Consider the following 19,960-nt stretch of genomic DNA (forward strand, 5'->3'; position numbering starts at 1 on the left):
ATGGCACAATAAAGAGGCAGCACCATACTTATATGTATACAATAACATACCTAGAAGGAGACTTATTTTGTCTCCTTGTAAACAATTTGCCATTTGAAATGCAGCATTTACATTTGTTAAGCCAAGTCACGTCTTGCTTATTAATATCTCTCTTTATTTGTACAAATGATAGCAACGAATTTCTAATTGGTAACAGGGAATTAACTATTGGTAATAAAGCATGTACCATTGGCATATAACATTGGTAACAGAGAATGTCTAACTGGTAACAGGGAATGTCTGATTGGTAACAGGGAAAGTAATATTGGCAATAAAGCATGTACCACGGGTAACAGGGAATGTCTAACTGGTAACATGGAATGTACTATTGGTAATAAAGCATGTACCATTGGCATGTAACATTGGTAACGGAATGTCTAACTGGTAACAGGGAATGTACTATTGGTAATAAAGCATGTAGCATGGGTAACAGGGAATGTCTAACTGGTAACATGGAATGTACTATTGGTAATAAAACATGTAATATTGGTATGTACCATTGGTAACAGGGATATATCTAATTGGTAACAGGGAATGTACTGCTGGCAATAAGGAATGTACCAATGATTACAAGGAATTTCTAGTTGGTAACAGCTACTGAACTATTGGTAATAAAGAATGTACCATTGGTAAAATTAATGTATTATTGGTAACAGGGAACTTATTATTGGTAATAGGGATTGTGCCATTTGTAACAGGGAATGTATCCATTGATAACAGCGGGTGTACCATTGATAATAGGGAATGGATTACTGGTAATAGGTATTGTACAATTGGTAACAGTTAACATATTATTGGTAACAGGAAATGTATGTATCATGGGTAGGGAGTGTACTATTGGTAAAAAGGAATGTATCATTAGTAACAGGAAGTGTATTATTGGTAACAGGGAATGTATCATTAGTAACAGGAAGTGTATTATTGGTAACAGGGAGTGCACTATTGGTAACAGGATAGTACTATTGGTAACAGGGAATGTATAAACTAGTAACAGCTGTTGGGAGAGCGCCCTGGACAGCCAGAGGTGCGACCACCGACCTTGTGCGCTACTGTAAATGTGCAGCCATACAGTGCATCTTCAGCTCCGTTCTTCATGGGGAAAGGACAGGCCCATGAAAGTCTAAATAGCAGAGTTGTGAGAGATGGTGCTATAGAGGCCAGTGACTCTGCAAGTCCCACTACACCACTGCTATACTACTGTATATGAGCCAGTGTATGCATACCCCACTGCTGCCACTGTATGTGTACAGTAACATAGGTGTGTACTTGTGTTTGTCCTCACACAACCTGTGATCCCCTATATGTTCCTAACTGGATCTGGTGCATAAATTATATGTGTACCTGTTGTACATACCTGACACAATAACCCTGTGTCATCTTGCAAACCTGTTCTACCTAGTTAATAAACCAAAGACCTGGTAAATTATCTATTGTGTGGACTACCCTCAATCACAGACTGCGGCAAACTTTCTATCTATAGGGTCTGCCAGTAGCAGCGAGTTTACCATTGATAACAGAGAATGTATCATTGGTAACAGGTAACATACTGTATTATTGATAACAGGGAATGTATCATTGGTAACAGGTAACATTATTGGTAACAGGGAATGTGTCGTTAGTAATAAGGAATGTACAATTTGTAACAGATAATGTATTATTGGTAACATGGAACGTACAATTGGTAACAGGCAGGGCCGGCTTGAGGCTAGGGGTGTTCGACCAGTGCGGTTGCACAGGGGCGCCACCCGTAGAGGGCGGCACCCCTCCCCAGCATCCCGAAGTGGCCCGCGGGTGGGCAAATCGGGAGGCTGGGGACCTCCACCGCCGCAGCTGTGCGGCGGTGCCGGACCCCCAGATGACGAATGGATGCCCCGCGCATGCGCGCGGCAACCATTCACTGACGAGAGAGGGCTTGGGGAAGCCCAGCCAGTGACGGAGTGCTGGGCTTTACCCCCAGCCTGACGTTATTTGGAGGCGTCCTATGCAGGCACGCCTCCAAATAACATCACACAGGGGGTGTGGCCCATGGTAATTAGGCCATGCCCCCAAATTTGGTCGCGCACGAGGTTAGGGCGCTCTCTCATGAGGCGGCACAGGGTGCTCAGAACCCTGGAGCCGGCCCTGGTAACAGGTAACATATTATTGGTAACAGGCAGGGGTGTAATTTGAAGGCCCCTTAGGAAAAGTTGGCCCCTATGTAACTTTGAAACGGAAGATGGGCCCCTCTCAGCTCTGGGCACCATAGCAGCTGCACCCTTTGCACCTATGGTAGTTATGCCCATTGCAACAGGGAATGCATCATTGCTAATATTATTGGTATGCCATTGGTAATATGGAGTGTACTAATCGTAACAGAGAATATACCATTGGTAAAGGGAGTGCACCATTGGTAACACGGAACATACCATTGGAACGTACCATTGGTAACAGAGAACACACCATTGGTTAGGGATGGCTATCGGTGGGTAACAGGGAATGTATCATTGGTAATAGTAAGAGTACTATTGGTAACAGAGACTATGCCATTGATAATAGGGAGTGTACTAGTGGTAACAGAGACTATGCCATTGGTAATGGGGAGTGTACAATTGGTAACAGAGAATATTCCATTGGTAAAGGGAATGTACCATTGGTAACAAGGAGTGTACCGTTGATAACAGGGAACGTACCATTGGTAACAGGGAACAAACCATTGGCTAGCGATGGCCATCGGTGGGTAACCATAGATGGTCACCATTGATGGTAAAACAAAAAGAATTAGCAATCTCTTCAACTTGCGCTAAAATCTACATTACATCAAAGGTTTGTTCCTTTGGGAAAACTCAGTTGGTCTTGTTCAAAGCATGTATTCCAATCTCCTGGAGTACCTCCCTCATAGGGCACAAATTCTGCTGCTTTTCTGTGTGCACGGTTTCTTCCATCTGCTTTATATTTTTGAATACCATCGATGGTACCATCAGCGGTTTTCATCGATGGTATGAAACCATTCAAAGGGAAAACATAAATGGTCATACCAGCTCCATGACACACTGGGCTGCTGGCCAATCAGAATCAAGGGACGGGGCGTCACTGGTGCATCAGGGGGTGGAGTTAGGATCCGTGTCTTACCATTAAGTTAAAAAAAACCTTTGGGGGGGGGCTCTCTACCATCGATGGTGGAGAACGACTGGTTCTATGCCATCGATGGTAAAACTATCTGGCATCGGCTGTTAACCATCAGTGTTTTGTAAACATTGGTGGTCAATGGCCATCCCTACCATTGGTAACAGCGAATGTATCATTGTTAACAGGGAATGTATCAGTGGTATTAGGGAGTGTACTATTGGTAACAGAGGCCCTGATTCAGAGCCGGATGCTCTGAAAGAGCGCTCGCTCTGAATCAGGGCGTTTATTTTGTTTTTGTGTGTGGCCTCCTGGCTGCTCGCATAGCTGTGGGTGACCACCCACAGCTGTAGCGAGCGGCCAGGTTGATGGTCGCGCTTGCAACAAGACCCTTGTGGTAGAGTCTCGTGGCCGCAAGCCCCAGAGAGATTTCGGCACTAACAGAGCCGAAATCTCTCCACTGACATCACTCGTGATGTCAGTGGGGCCGCCCCCAAACGGCAGGAGTTCACATGGGAATGCCTCCGTTTGGGCAGCCACTCTCCCAGCCCGCCCACCAAAGGGGACGAGCTGTCACTCAACATCGACAGCTCGCCCCCTTTGTTGCGAGACCCGGAGCAACGGATTGCCCGTCGCTAGCCGGGTCTCGCGCATGCGCACTGGCCCACCATCGACCCAGTTGCGAGCGCACAGCGCTTGCGACGGGGTCTGAATCAGGCCCAGAGAGTATACTATAGGTAAAGGGAATGTACCATTGAGTGTACCACTGGTAACAGGAAACGCACTACTGATAACAAGGATTGTATCATTGGTAACAGGACAGGGAATGTATCATTGGTGACAGGGAATGTATCATGAAAGTATAAACTATAATCTGATACATTAATAACCATATACTAAATTAGTGTATGTTCACTTATGGTGCATACACACGGTCAGATTTTTCCTTCAGATCTGAACGATAACGATTTAAAAATCGTTCAGTCGTTCATATCTGAAGGAAAATCTGACATATCTGACATGCCTGAACGATGGACGATGAACGATGCGCGTTCCCATTTGTCAGATAACGATATCTGACATCTGATGTGTTTGCAGTTAGACTTGGACGATTCCATTCATTTTAATGCAGTCAAAAATCGTTCAATTGTTCAAATCGTTCAAAACTTTGGTCATATCATTCAAATCGTTCAATCGTTCATCTGACAAATCTGACTGTGTGTATGCTCCATAAAACTGCGTACACACATAACGATGTTAGTAACCAACGATTTTAGTGAACGATTTTCATTCAGAATTTCCCTTGAAAAAGTGAACGAAAATCGTTCACTAAAAATCATTGGTCACTAAAATAATGAACGATTTTCCTAAACGATGAACGATTTTTTATTCAGCATACAGTGAATGGAAATCGTTCATCGTTTATTGTTCATTCTGCACAACATGAACAATTTTCTGAACGAAAATCGTTTGTTGGACAGTCAGAATGGACGATGAACTACAAACTACAAACGTGAACGCGCATGAACGATTATCGTTCATCGTTCACCTTAATAAAATGAACCATTTTATAAACGATTTAACGATAATGACGTCGTTATAGTTAAATCGTTCAAAAAATCGTTGTGTATATGCACCTACACACGGTCAGATTTGTCAGACTTGTCAGATTTGTCAGATGAACGACTGAACGATTTAACGATTTGAACGATTTGGACGATTTGAATAAAAGAATAAAAGAATAAAAAAGGCAGACATGAAAATAAATACGTCAGGTTCAATCACTAACCTTGATAGCAAAACATTAGCCAGACACTTTATACCTCCTGTCAGATTCTACAAAACGACATTGAAAGTATAACAATATTTTGGCAACTGTCCACAAGATTGCTCACGTTATAATCAGCTATCTGTAATTTAGTTTGAAGATTTTACCACATTTAAGAGAGAAGTTGTATCACCTAATGATACATAATGTGTTAACTGTAATTCTTAAGAAAACATACAATGAGAGGGTGGTGCTGTTGGAGGCATGACAACAGCCAGAATAGGTGGTACAGGATGTGGGCATTCGGTATTTCCCTTGCAGTAGCCTGTATCCCTGGCTTGTGCCCTGCTGCTGCTGGCTGACCTCAGCTCCCTACTCTCTCCAGCTCTGCTGCTGCCTGGAATGTGAGAGGGAAGGGAGGAGGGGCAGCTCCACCCACATGGGCTCTTCCACACTCAAGAGGAGAGAGCACGGGATGAGAGAAGAACAGGGATCTGACTCCAGTCTCACACACATAAGCTCGGAGACTGCTACCCGCCAGCATCAGGCAGGAGGGAACCAGCGAAAGGAAGGAAATCAGGGATCATGGCACCGGGGAAGGTGGCTCACCGCCCTGTAATGGAGCACCGGGCGCCACCGGCCACCAGGTCACCCATGCTACACCCCAGGCACTGCTGCTGGATTTCATACTAAATGGAGAGAGCTGCCACACGGGAAAGGCACATTGTTCTTCCCCTCTGTGAGTACTGACGCTCCTGAGCGATTGCATCGCACTATTATTATAGCCTGGGACTGGCTGCCCTCCTGTGATAGGTGAGAGGGGAGACGCGGCAGCATCTGATGGGAGAGAGGTGACAGAGGCGGCATGCACGCTCATGCTCTCAGCATCTGCTCCGTGTCTCACGCTGCTGCCGCTGATCCCATCCCTGCACGGAGAGAGCCGGTAATAGCGAGCCCCCGCCAGCCGTCTGCACTATGGGGGTCCCCTGCTGATGCTGATAAGGAGGAGGATCGCTGTGCGGTATACACGGGCCAGATGCGCAGGAGCCAAATACTAGTGACCGCTCCATTGTGATATCCCTGCACGCCCTGCCGGTGAGATGGATGGGGATGCTGCGGGGAGAGTGGAGGCAGATACAGATGACAGCAGCCTGCATGCGGGGCCGGACAGCGGGACAGTGGGAATGGTGGAACATATGAACCTCTCCTCTTCCCCATCCCAAACACCCTCTGAAGAGGAGTCAGCAGCGGCTACCCCAGAGCTCCCCCTGAGGCAGCAGCATGGGGTGAAGCGACATCACCACAAGCACAACCTGAAGCACAGGTATGAGCTGCAGGAAACTCTGGGCAAAGGCACCTATGGCAAGGTGAAGAGGGCAATAGAGAGGTTCTCCGGAAGAGTGGTAAGTATGTTACATGTCATGCTGTACACTGTATCTACATGTGTGTATCATCCCACTTGTCTACAATACAATGGGGAGATGTATCAAACCTTTTGAAGTGGATAACTGGAGAGGTTTCAAATAGCAACCAATCAGCTTCTAGCTATCATTTATCAAGCATATTCTATAAAACATCCATACAGTACCCTATCAGTGTCAGTCATCTGTCTCACATCAAACTCTCGCTCATGTTTTGCAATGGTATAGCTGTAACCTTTGGTTCTAAACATGACTCCAGGCAGAGTGGCGTGCAGCGCTTACTAGTTCATGGTCTAATGCCTGTTATCTCTGATCCAGCCTGCATGCAAAGCAGGGACAAGCCAGAGGGTGTCAGGTGAAAGCATCTTGTCCACGAGAGAGATTTGCATTGACGTTCAACACTTAGCCTTTTGCATGACTGGAGTGATGACTGGAGCACAAGGGGCATGTTAAGAGTGTTTTTAAGATAATTTTTAAAATATGTTTGGCTGCATTACAGAAACAAGCACGTTTTGACCTTTTAAATAATTTTGCTGCAACAGTATTTCTATTCTACTTTTCAGAGAGAGTCTGCACAGCTATTCAACTTTGATGCCTTATATTTTCAGTCTCATTTCTATGTTCACATATATTTTACACTTGTAGACATAATTATTGTCTTTAATTTGGACTACTAAACAATAGCTTCCCCTGAAGAGCTGTTTAATCATCGTGCAGTGCAGACACCCTTGTAGTTAGTTGAAATATAATTGTCTTATTTACAATTTATTATATTATATAGGTTTGTACTCATTATTTTTACTGTGGTAAATGCAGTCCGTGGTTTTAAACAAGACAAACAGTTCTGTACAATAAGAAAACATGGGATATTCTAATGCATATGCAAAATGTAGAGCTAGTGGTTGGCGTTGTTATAGCAACATGACATTTACTGCCAGAGCTATTGTATTGCAGTGTTGTGTTAAATAGTGTGATTAGTACACCAGTCAAGAATATATATATATATATATATATATATATATATATATATATAATATTATTATTATTGTTTATTTGTATGGCGCCACAAGTGTTCCGCAGCGCCTTACAAAGTACATAAACAGATTGATTTACAGTGACTTACAGTACAGTACAATACAATACAATATAATATAATACATTACAGATCATGGATAATATACATTGCTACATTCGCGACCATAACACAAGATAAGCAACAATGCAAAGCAACCAAGTGTTAGGTGCCCTTACTAGAGAGTAAGAAGTAGATGAAGGTAGAGTAAGGAGAAGCACAAGAGGGTAGAGGGCCCTGCTCATAGGAGCTTACATTCTAAGGGGGAGGGACAGACAAAAAGGTGACATAGATGGGGTAGGCAGGGAGGAAGGAGTATGTAGCAGCAAGTTAAGATGAGAGCTGGAAGGCTTTGATGAAGTAGTGGGTCTTGAGAGCCCGTTTGAAGGATTGAAGAGAGGTGGAGAGTCTGATGGGAAGCGGGAGAGAGTTCCAAAGGTGGGGAGCAGCGCGGGCAAAATCTTGGAGGCGGGAGTGGGAGGAAGTAATCAATTGGCATGAGAGGGGGCGTGCATTAGTTGAACGAAGAGAGCGGACAGGAGAGTGAAGGGAGATGAGGTCAGAGATGTAAATGGGAGAGGAATGGCTGAGGGCTTTGTAAGTGAGCGTGAGAACCTTAAATTGGGTTCTAAAAGGGAAGGGGAGCCAGTGGAGAGCTTGTAGGAGAGTGGAGGCAGATGCAGAGCGTTTTGAGAGGAAGATGAGCCGAGCAGCAGCATAGAGCATTAATGTGTGTATATATATATATATATATATATACATATATATATATATATATATATATATATACACACATTATTATAAACACACACTCACGCGCGTGCACGTATGTCTGAGGCTGGTTTATTGTCTGTGAACTAATACAGATGACCATACTGGATGTGTCATTTGTCAGTTAATTAATCTACTCATTTCTATTGTTTCCTTCCATATCATCTCAAAGCAGATGACATCTAAGTCTACCTTTCTTCTCCTGACCTCCCACTTCCTCTTATCGCGTGCCAAATTTTGTTACTTTGCTGAAGCTTAACATGTCCAGAGCAGAAGTCATAATCTCTCCTCCTCTCAGCGTCGCCCCTCCACTATTCTACATTGTCATTGACACCACATTTTTATTAGTCTCCCAAATCTGCTGCTAAGGTGTCATCCATGACTCTGTATTCTTCTTCAATACATTCAATCTTTTAAAATCCTGCCACCTTCTCCAATGAAACATTGCCAGAGTATGCCACTGTCCTCTTGTTGACATTTCCCTCAGCTGTCTGTCTTCATTACTACCCATCCTATAAGACTGATTGTCTTCTCTCCCAGAACCACATTTGCTGCTCTACATTGCAAATCTTTAGACTTGGCTTTCAACAAACTCCAGAATTCAACAAAAAGCCTCAAATTGCCAACAATACCCTCAGAAACAGCTCCTCTCAACCATCATTCCTAAATACTATCCCTCTCGTCCTTCCTGACCGGCCTCTGACCTATACTTCTCCTTTGTCATAATCACCTCTCATTTCCATCTCCCATACATCTTTCTGCTCATTCCCTACCACTTCTCATAAGCTTCCAAAGCTTTAAACACTCTCTGAAAACCCAACTATTCACGGAAACCTATTCAGCAACCACCTTGTCTTGCCTGATGCCCACTGGGCACATACCGTGCCGTCGAAAAACTCCAATCTGAGTGACACATGCTCCTCGGCTGTACCCCATTTCCCACTAGATTGCAAGGTCTTCTCTATGAAGACTGTACAACGCTCAGGCTGGGCTGTCAGCAACAAGTGCAGCAATAGGGTAGGGGGTTGGCTCATATTCATTTATTTTGTTCACAACCTGGCAGAATCTGTTTCAAATAGAGCAGGTGTTCTCATTGTCCCCAACAGGTTACAGTTTCATGATTTCTATCTTGGAAACAGGTGGGATAATTACTGACCCAGCAAATTACATTAACTTTCCTTGTGTACTGTATAATTAAAGAAATCCAGAAAACATGACCTGTTGGAAGTACTTGAGGACTGAAGTTGAAAACCACTGACATACGCAACATATTCAGTTAACATGGTATAACATGGAAAATTGTAAAAGCTGGGGAATTGCCGATGTTGTATTTGCATAAATAAATTTTCACAAATATAATCATATGAGTTAACATTTTGGAGTTAACATTTAGGGTGGGATGCAATATTATCAATTATGTCATCAAACCCCCGAAAATGCAGTTTTCAGGGGTCTGACCGTATTTCTCATATGCACAAAGCTTGCTAAACTAATGTAGTCCACAGCATGGACCCGTGGGCAATGCCATCTGAAGTAGCCTATTGGCTCCTATGGGCTTTTTTCGCAAAGTGGTCTAAGAGGGATCCAATAAGACCCCTCACAACCCCCCCTGGCGCATGCACAAAGGGACATCTGGGTCATAAGATCTTCTATCGCAAAGGACAGCTTTTATCAGGAGAACTGTCCTTTGCACATTTACTCACAAATCTTCATGAATATCAGTGTAATTAACACTGGCATGTAAGCGATGGGTGGCGGGATGCATCCCGTGCAAAATGCGATGCTTAGTGCGTCCCACCTTTAATCTCAGAAAGCACAGCAGTTAAGAGTATTATCTATTACAGTTATTTATATAGCACACATATTCCGCAGGGTTAATTTTTGTGAGAGATTCTAATTTTCCTACTGATATGTTTTCAGAATGTGGAAGGAAACATAAGCAAATATATGGAAAACATAGAAATGCCACACAAATATTGACTTTGTGGGAATAAAATCCAATACCATTAGCGTTATATATTCTATTTATAGTTTTATACATTTTACATTCCATCATGTTTATGATTTTACAAAGAAAATATGTGGTTTAAGCTGTTTTATAGGTGAAATTCATTCTAATACATTATGTGATTCGCTGGCTTTAAATACTTGTAACACTTAAAACGAATATATTGTGTGATGAAAAGTTAGAGGCCCCTTTCCAGCAGACTTGGTGGAATTGCAAGAAAATGTCTATGTGACTTGTTTTTTATGCATAGACATGATTGTGATTTAAGTTATGCAGTTTGCCTTAGCCAGAACAGAAACACAAATGAATTGTGCCAACAGTGATTTATTCTACTTCAGTTTTCCAGCTGGTGATGAAAACAATAATACAGAGGTTACCATCTTAGGTCAGGATTTTTTGTAAAGTCCAATGTTTAGCGGTTTCAAAATAATATACAGGTTGAGTCTCCCATATCCAAAATGCTTGGGACCAGGGGTATTTTGGATAACGGAATATTCGGTTTTTTGGAATATTTGCATACCATAATGAAATATCTTGGGAATAGGATCCAAATATACACACAGAGGACCTCATTCAGAGTCGGTCGTTGCGGCCGCACGGTCGTACACCACCGATATTCGCTAAGCTGCGAATGCGTAAAATTCGCAATGCGCGTGCGCAAACTAGCTATTACGATCAGAAATTGCTCTCTCCTTCAACTTGGCCAGGTCGTTAGTTTGAGTGACAGGATGAGGCGTTTGTGGGTGGTAACAGTGGAAGGTGCTTGTGAACGGGGGAGTGGAGATCCGCACGCAGGCGTGCCTGACTATGCAAACGGCGTTTTATGGGAGTGCATAATTAACTAAGTAGTGTCATGGCACATGTGACATGGGAGGTTTTTACACTGACTTGATCGTAGTGCTTAAGAGAGGGTATGGTCAACCTTATGGTCTACGACCAGCTCCGGTGGTTCCCGATGGTCTCGATTAATCCTTATATGCCCGGAGATGACGTGTAATGGGAACGAGAAGGGGGCGTAATTTTAGTCTTAGGCCGCATCTTCCCCTCGCTCGTCCAGCTAACGATCCCATCTAAACGACGCAACTTGCGAGCGCTTCTTTTGCATATCCGGCCCCTTTTAACTTACGACCGTGTGGCCGCAGTTACCGACTCTGAATGAGGTCCAGAATGCATTTATGTGTTATATACACCTTATACACACAGTCTGAAGGTAATTTTATACAATATATTCAATAATTTGTGCCTTAGCAGTGATCGCAGTGAGTAACAAAATATGTGGGTCCCAGGGACCCTCCACTTTAAAAAAATGGGGTCCTTCCTGACCATTTCTGGGTCCCATCATAATTTATGCTTTAGAGCTCCACATATGCCTCTCAGACCTCTCCTAACCCCTTACAAATGATTCCACACAGCCATGACAAGCTTTTACACATTATGCCGCACATTAATGCCCTTTACACATTATGCCGCACAGCAGTGCCTGGTCTTTACACATTTTGCCACACAGCCTTGCCCGGTTTTTAAACATTATGCCGCACATTAATGCCCGGTCTTTACACATTATGCCATGCAGTAATACCCCTTACAAATGATGCCACACAGCCATGTCCGGCCTTTACACGTTATGCCGCACATTAATGCCCTTTAGTCCCTCTATGCATTGCCCCCAGCAGTAGTCCCCCTATGCATTGTCCCCAGCAGTAGGCCCCCCCCCCATGCATTGCCCCCAGTAGTTGACCCCCAATGCATTGCCACTAATAGTAGTTCCCCTATGGATTGCCCCCAGTAGTTCCCCTATGCATTGCCCCTAGTAGTAATCCCCCTATGCTTTATCCCTAGTAGTAATCCCCCTATGCATTACCCCTAGTAGTAATCCCCCTGTGGATTACCCCTAATAGTAATCCTCCTACGCATTACTCCCTATGCATTGCCCCCAGTAGTAATCCCCCCTATGTATTGCCCCCAGTAGTAATCCCCCCTATGCATTGCCCCTAGTAATCCCCCTATGCAGTGTCCCCAATAGTAATCCCCCTATGCAGTGCCCCCAGTAGTTTACCCCCTATGCATTGCCCCCAGTATTGGCCCACCTATTTGCCCTTTAGTGACCTGGGCCTAATGCCCAGGTCACTCACACCTTCAATTGGGCCTAATGCCCCCTATGTAGCCCGGGGCTTGTGCCCACCTATATACCCAAAGGCCTATTGCCTTAATTTATCCCACGGCCTAGTGCCCGACAACCCTGGTGGTCTAGGGAGAGGTTAAATAATGGTGGCCCAAAGCCGCCTACCCATACGGTGGAAGAGGCTGCGGGGGGGGGGGAGCTTCGTTAGCTCTTTTTCTTTCCACCCCCGCAGTCCTCTTCGGTCCTCAGCTTCATTCTTCTGCCGCTGGCCCATCCTTCTTATTCCTTTCTTCCTCCTTGATCACGCCGTCTTCTGGCCTCTTGCGTGGCCGCCGGAACTGTTGCCGCGCCGCGCCTCTCTTCACTCCTCCCCTCCGCCGCCGGACTGAACTTTCCCACTCAGCGGCGTCTAATTAAAGATGCCGTGAGTGGGCGGGGCTATGAGGCGGCGATCCGCGATTGGCTTGTCTGCCTCCTATTGGCTGCTGACCGCGAGCCGTGTTTGACTTGCGGCCAGTGCCAAACAACCGCCTCTGCTTCTTGGCTTCCGGGCATCAAGCTCCGCTTAGCTTGCGCCCGGAGCCAAGCTCCTCCCGCCGCCACTTTACCGCCGACACTGGTGGAAGGGACCAGGCGGTCCCTTTACCAGGTACCCGCCACGGTGGCTTACCCATCACTGGGAACAAACACACTGTCCCAGCGCCGGGACGGATGCTGTGCCGATGATGGGATCAGACACTTGATCCCAGTACGGCTTTCCACAGCAGCAGCCAATGAGAGTCTATCTGACTCTCATTGGCTGCTATAACAGGCAGCGCTGTGTCTTTCTCAGGGGGACGCGCTGTGCTGCAGCCAGGGATTGGCTACAGCACAGCGCTACTGTTTAAAAGTGAGTCCCCGTTGCTCAATATTGGGTAAAATACGCGCTATATTGCTAATTTGCGAACACTGCCTTAGACAAAGTTTGTGTACATTGAACCATCAAAAATAAAAGGTTTCATTATCTCAGTCATGCCAAAAAAATTCCATATTTCGGAATATTCCGTATTTTGGAATATTTGGATATGGGAGACTCAACCTGTATAAGGTAATTTCCACAATAAATAATAAATAAAAAAGGCAAATCTGAAGCTTAGAATAAAGTGTAAGGTGTATGTTTTGCTGCTAAATAATGTGCAAACTATAGAGCACTACAATATATTAGTAGTCGCATACTGTGTTCATTACAAAAATCCGATGCGGTTTTCCAAAATTGATTAGAGGTTGTTCTGATAGCAGTGCCAGATTAAGGTCCGCATAGACCTGGAGCTGAAATTTATGAAAAACACTAAAGGCAGAGAAAATCCCTGTACCTACCGCTTCTCAGTATGTACTAAAGGGATTTTATCTGCCTGTAGCCTGCCAGCGCTAAGTGCAGGCTACAATATCACACTGGACCTGGGGCACTTAGCGCTGCCATAAACATCAATGGCAGTGGTAAGTGTCCCAGGTATTACTAAGAGGAGATGTCACTTACTGTCAGGTGACTTCTCCAGCGCTGATATCGCCTCCTGTAGCTGCCGTTATCTACTTCTCCTCACTGGAGAAGCAGGACTTCAGCTGTGTCAGGTTGGCCGTTTTTAAATAAAGTTTGTTGAAAAAAAAAAAGTCGCTGCTGCTGCTGGACGGAGCCTGGAGATGGTGAGTCACACACAGGGCTGTCAGGGGAATGGAGTGTTAGCTGTTACCGCCGAGGGGGTAACTTAACGTTCACCCTCGGCGGGTCTATTTTTAGTAACTGCTGCGTTAGCCAGCTCCTGCTTCGCAGCGGTAGCAGGCGAAGCAGGAGTGGCATTAATGCAGCATCTTAGTAAATAGACCCCTAAGTTACCAAGCTCCAGAAGCTAAAGCAATCTGAAGATGGCGCTAGCCATTGTAGCATATGTGCTACAATCTGCAAAAAGTACTGGGAGATGGATCTGTAGGATCCCTCTTTACCATACTACACATGCATGTGCGGTCAACAAGCCGCATGTGCACAGTGGCACGTCCAGGAACAGAAACTGAAAGTAGAGATTGCTTATATGATTTCTTTACTTTTACACATCGCAGGGACAGGCTCCTATCAGAACCCCTGTCCCTGCATGTCATTCTTGATACATACTGGTGGTACATAGGGGGCAAATCATCAAATCTTGGGGAGAGATATAGTGGAGAGATATAAAGTACCAACCAATCAGCTCCTAACTGTCATTTTACAGGCTTTGCTAGGAAAAGGACAGTTAGAAGCTGATTGGTTGCTACGAGCAACTTCTCCACTTTATCTCCAAGTTTTGACAATAATTTCTTATTCCCATGATAAGTGGCGATAAGAAATTATAATTATAACCCCAATAACTAATCAATTGTCCTATTTATTTATATATATATATATATATATATATATATATATATATATAATGCTCTTGGTGTTACACCGGAACATCGGCTTGCTGTCCCAAACTAAACCAGCTTACTGGGAGGCAATGTAAAAGAAAGGGCTGGCCAAAGTGGTCAGCTCTGTCCATTCAGCTGTGGAACTCTAAAGGTGGGTACACACCAGAAAGATGCATCTGCAGATGATGGTTGCTCATACACACTAAAAAAACCATCACTGCGGTCCCCTTCCCGGCAGCCTTTCCAGAAGTGTACGTGTGGACGGCTGACTGCCCGTACACACAGCATAATGAGCAGATATACTGTATCTGCCATCGGCTGTGCAATGTCTGTAAACAACGTCGTTCACAGGCCTATCGTCTGTACACACTGGCTGACGTGCACATAATATATCAGCCTTTCAATCGAACGGTCAATATGTGTGTACCCAGCATATGTTATCAGTATGTGGCTAGACAGCAATTGGTTCTCTTCCATGATGGAGATAACCATTCAGCTCTATTGCAATCAGACAAGGAGGGTATTAGTCAGCTAGACTTCAAAAGATCTATATCCAAATAGTCTGTTTGCCTGTGAAATAAACATTCAGCCAACCCATTTCCCTGCATATGTTCACAACTATCTTGCTATTCAGATGCTAACACCTGAAGAGCTCATTCCCATTGGTGTTCTAAAATATTAACACTGTATTTAAAGTGGTAGAACAGGTTACAACCTATTTCTCATGTGTTAATCAATATTCAGTACAATAGGTTGTATTGAATAAAACACAGTAATTGAAGAGTGCATGGAGTGCGCAATAAAATTGCCCCACTAAAAAGCATCCAAGGCGTGTGTTTTTGTAATGTGTACCTAACATTAAGATTTTTAATAATGTACCAGTATTAGTAAAATGTGAACAGAATGTTTAATTAAAGATTCAAGCAAAACAGAAGGGAGCACTTAAATAATGTAAGACCGTGCTCTGAATTATTCACGTATGACCAGTAGAGCCACCAATATGCCGTCTCTCCTCGTGGAATTTAGGTATTCATGTGATAAAGAGTCCCTTCTGGTACAGTTTATATGTATCCATTTGTTCACTATACATTTGCTTATATCTAGATACCATGACAATCAACATCTCTAAAGACCAGTCCATAGTGCAACGTACAGTTAAAGCAATATAAACAGGCCTTTTACGCAACAAAGCTAACATTTACGTTGTCTTAAGTGCTCCCTCTTTATTACTGCAACTTAAAATATGGAGCAAAACTAATGTTATTGGCTTGTGCTGTATATTAGCCCATATTTGCATACACACAGTAATGTCTGGTAGACTCCTGAAGTGGATGGGACGTGAATATGTAAATTGTCTGAATTATATCATCATGACCCCGCCCCCACACAAGACTAATTAGCAAGTGCAGGTTGTGTGGTGCCTACAGTGCAAAACTGTGAATCTCATGATAAATGTAGACATATGTGTTAAGTTGACAGAAATGTCGACATTCACAATTGTCGACCTGTTTAAAATGCCGACATGTTCATTATGTCAACACCAGAATGGCAACATACCATTTTCAGCAAATTGTCACCTAATCCTAGACCAAAATATAATGCTAAAATGTACTGTCAACATTATGGTGTCGACAGGTTAGATGTCAACATTATGAACATGTCAACAATTTCACCATGTCAGCATTCAGAACATGTTGACATTCTAAATGTCGACATTCTGACTAGATACCTTACGGTAAATCCTGTCATCATGATCACACCCATTTCACAAGGGAGGTGGGCAGCACATGGACAGGTGCCCTGCTCTCCCAGCAGTCTGGAAGATCTCATCAAAATTACAGATGAATAGGCAAGTTTAGCTGCATAACAGTATAAATTTTGGTTTAGAGCACTCCAATGTTACTGCTGCATTTCCAGCATAGAAAGTCGAGAGGAAGTGGTGTATACTGCACTTCTCAGTTTCCGTGTGTGAGGGATAGGGAGCAGTGTGTTGTGTGTGTTACGAGCTGATTGGGATAGTGGGGGTAACTGTCTGCCACTGAATTATAATAATATTGAGGGGATGTCCCAGCACCCACTGGAGGATGTGGGGTGTTTGTAATGTGTATTGATAGGTATTGTGTCGGGGATGTGGTCCGGTTCATGTGAAGGGTGATATTTGGGGGGTGAGTTGTAGATGGAGGGTTAGGTGGGATGTAGTGAAGGAATCAAAACGCGGAGAAAGAGGGTGGAAAAATTTGAAAATATAGAGCGGGGAGAGTTAGGGGGGGGGGGGCGGCGAAATGGAGTGTCTGTAGTGTGTGTGTGTTGTGTGAGAATTAACCAGACTGAGTCAGTGTTGTCGGTTTAAGTATTTATTGAGCTTGTGGCTATGAGACACAGGACCTCATTCAGAGTCAGTCAAAGCGGCCGCACGGTCGTATGCCACCGATGTTCACTATACTGCGCATGCGTAAAGTTCGCAATGCACGTGCGCAAACTAGCCGCTACGATTAGAAATTTCTCTCTCCTTGAACACAGCCAGGTCGGTAGTTTGAGTGACAGATTCAGGCGTTTGTGGGTGGTAACGGGAAGGTGCTTGAAAACGGGGGAGTGGAGATCCGAACGCAGGCGTGCCTAATTATGTGAACGGCGTTTTATGGGAGTGCATACGGTTTATGGGAGTGCATAATTAACAAAGTAGCGTCATGGCACATGTGACATGGGAGGTTTTTACACTGACATGATCGTAGAGCTTAAGAGAGGGTATGGTCAACCTTAAGCTCTACGACCAGTTCCCATGGTTCCCGATGGTCTCGATTAATCCTTATATGCCCAGAGATGACGTGCAATGCGTACGAGAAGGGGGCGTATTTTTTTGAATTTCGGCCGCTTCCTCCACCTGGTCGTCCAGCTACCGATCTGAACTTAGGGACGCAACTTGCGAGGGAATCATTTGCATATCCGGCCCCTTTTCCCGTACGACCTTGCGGCCGCTTCGACCGACTCTGAATGAGGTCCACAGTCCTCTCAAAGTGTGCTTCAGGTGGATTCCTGTAAGGACCAACCTTTCAATGTATAGTGGTAGGGGATCACAATTCTTCCACTTTGGCTGGAGCATCCTTAGAGGGTTTGGGATGAGACCTTTCAGGGGTTTCCCTTACTGTGTATAGTATGACTATACTCCTCTATTCTCCCCAGTGTGAGCTCCTCTTGGGAGTTCAAGGGCCATTCTGAATGCTCTAGTCCTAAGGTCTTACAGAGATTGAGGCAGTCAAAAGTATAACCGGCGGCATCCCGCACTGGTCAGCTTTATTGCACCTCCTGGTGTTGCTCCTGGTCAGCAGCGGTTATCTTGCTTCGTTTTTTGACCCATTCATGCAAAATTGCAAGAGTGTTACCTTTTGATCATGTTTTGAAATCGAAAGATCTCCTCTTATGTGCAGTTTAATATTCATTCGATTTGACCGGGCGAGAGCGGACCAAAAGTGCAGTGTTTACGCACCTTCATCCGTTCTTGCATTTCTACACCAGCAGCAGCGCCGCTTCTGTGGGTGGTACAATCATTTTCTTTTGATATTTTAGCAGTAGTGGATTGAGGGTCGGCAGTTAGATTGTTTAGTTGTGTAGGAGCATATCTGCACTGTGGTTGGGTCTTCCATTCGGGAGTACACAATTATCCTTATTTCTTAGCCCGATGGAACAAAGATAAATGTTGTAGACCTACAGTATCTCCCAACATTGAAAAAGATAAACTCAGGACAAAATAAGACTAATGCTGGGTACACGACCAACCGACCTATCTGATGATCGGTAAGTGTATACACACTTAACAATTGTCTGCCCGATGTGGTGGGCTTGACAACTCAACTGAGTGGGCATTTAAATTTGCCTGCCAAGTTGAGCTGTCAATCACAGCCGGGCCCCAGCAGCATGTGTATGGGCGATTGGAGGGTGCCCGTACACACCAGCAGATGACCGATATATCAGCCATCTTCTGTGCTCCAGGGCCGATCCGATATGTCTATGACAACATCATTCACGGACATATCCGCTGTACACATCTGGCCATGCACTATAGACATATGTCCCGTTCCATCTATCAGTGTGTACTCAGCTTAAGCCAAACCCTGTACCTGATCTACTGAAACCAGAGACTCATTTTATCCAACCCTCTTTTCTCTAAGCAATTTGCACTCTTTGTAAATTGGGACTGTTTACCAAAAGTACAACTATTAGGCAGTATTTGTAGTGGTACTGCTGATTCTATTCAAAGCTGATCCCTCATGGATACATTAGCAAAAGGAGATATAAATCAGTAAGTGAGCACAGCTTTGAGGATCACTGACTTCACACAATTTTTGCACTGGTCAGAAACACTTTTTGAATGAATTGTTCTTCTAATAAAAACAAAGAGCGATAAAGAAAAGTGCAAATATTAAAAAATAAATAAAATAAAAACACAATCAAATCAAACATTCTGTTAACACTGGAATCCAAGTTGACCTGTGGCTGTATGGCAAATTGCTGTGATCTACTTCACACTCCTTACCCCTATTCTTCCGTCATTGCAAATGGTGTCATCCTTGCTGAAAGTTTTATATTGTCTTCATCAATCTGCTGCAGACAATGGCATGAGACCTATATCAGCTACCAGTTAATCATAGTATCTAACTATAAAAAATTACATATGCAAAGTCTCCACCCCTTGGAGCTCTGTACAAAATCCCATCTCAACAAATGTCGTCTTTGCAGATTTGTGTGAATAATCAGGTGCATTACCGCAGATTGCCTCATTCTGTATGGAATGTCTCACCCCGTGCATCCAGGACCAAAGTACCATACTATGCAAAATGTGCTCCTACAATATTTAAGCATTGCCATTTATCATTCTGTACATATTTACATTAAGGATATAAGCAAATATAGGTAGACAATGTGACAAAATAAGAATCATGAACTTGTTGCACTTCTGCATTTTCTGTGGCCATAAATAATCATATCTCTATCTCTTTATCCATTCTATTGATGCGGTTTGGCTCTTTCATTGGTATTATTCACATTACATAATCAGGTGAGGTAGCGAAAATCTTGGAGTTCATTTACAATGTAATGTTAACCAAGCAATGCAATACCATGTATTGTTCATAATAAGAAAAAGTATGTGGAGTACAAAAGTGTTTTTGTTTCGGATGAAATTCTTTAGACAATGATCTCTATGATGTCTGCATAACTGTAGTGTTTGCTAAACATACAAACAATG

General features: G+C 43.9%; 1 protein-coding gene across 1 annotated transcript in view; it reads left to right on the forward strand.

The window, feature by feature from the left end:
- The first annotated feature begins 5,384 nt into the window (after positions 1-5,384).
- NUAK1 (NUAK family kinase 1) overlaps positions 5,385-19,960 on the forward strand; it is an 80,934-nt gene continuing 66,358 nt past the window's right edge. The window contains exon 1 of the mRNA XM_088454367.1: positions 5,385-6,312. Coding sequence (XP_088310493.1) covers positions 6,010-6,312 — 303 coding nt within the window. The 5' untranslated portion in view covers positions 5,385-6,009. The remainder of the gene's footprint in view (positions 6,313-19,960) is intronic.

The sequence above is a fragment of the Taudactylus pleione genome, unplaced genomic scaffold (assembly GCF_031769625.1).
Source record: "Taudactylus pleione unplaced genomic scaffold, aTauple2 ptg000040l, whole genome shotgun sequence".
NCBI classification, from domain to species: Eukaryota; Metazoa; Chordata; class Amphibia; order Anura; family Myobatrachidae; genus Taudactylus; species Taudactylus pleione.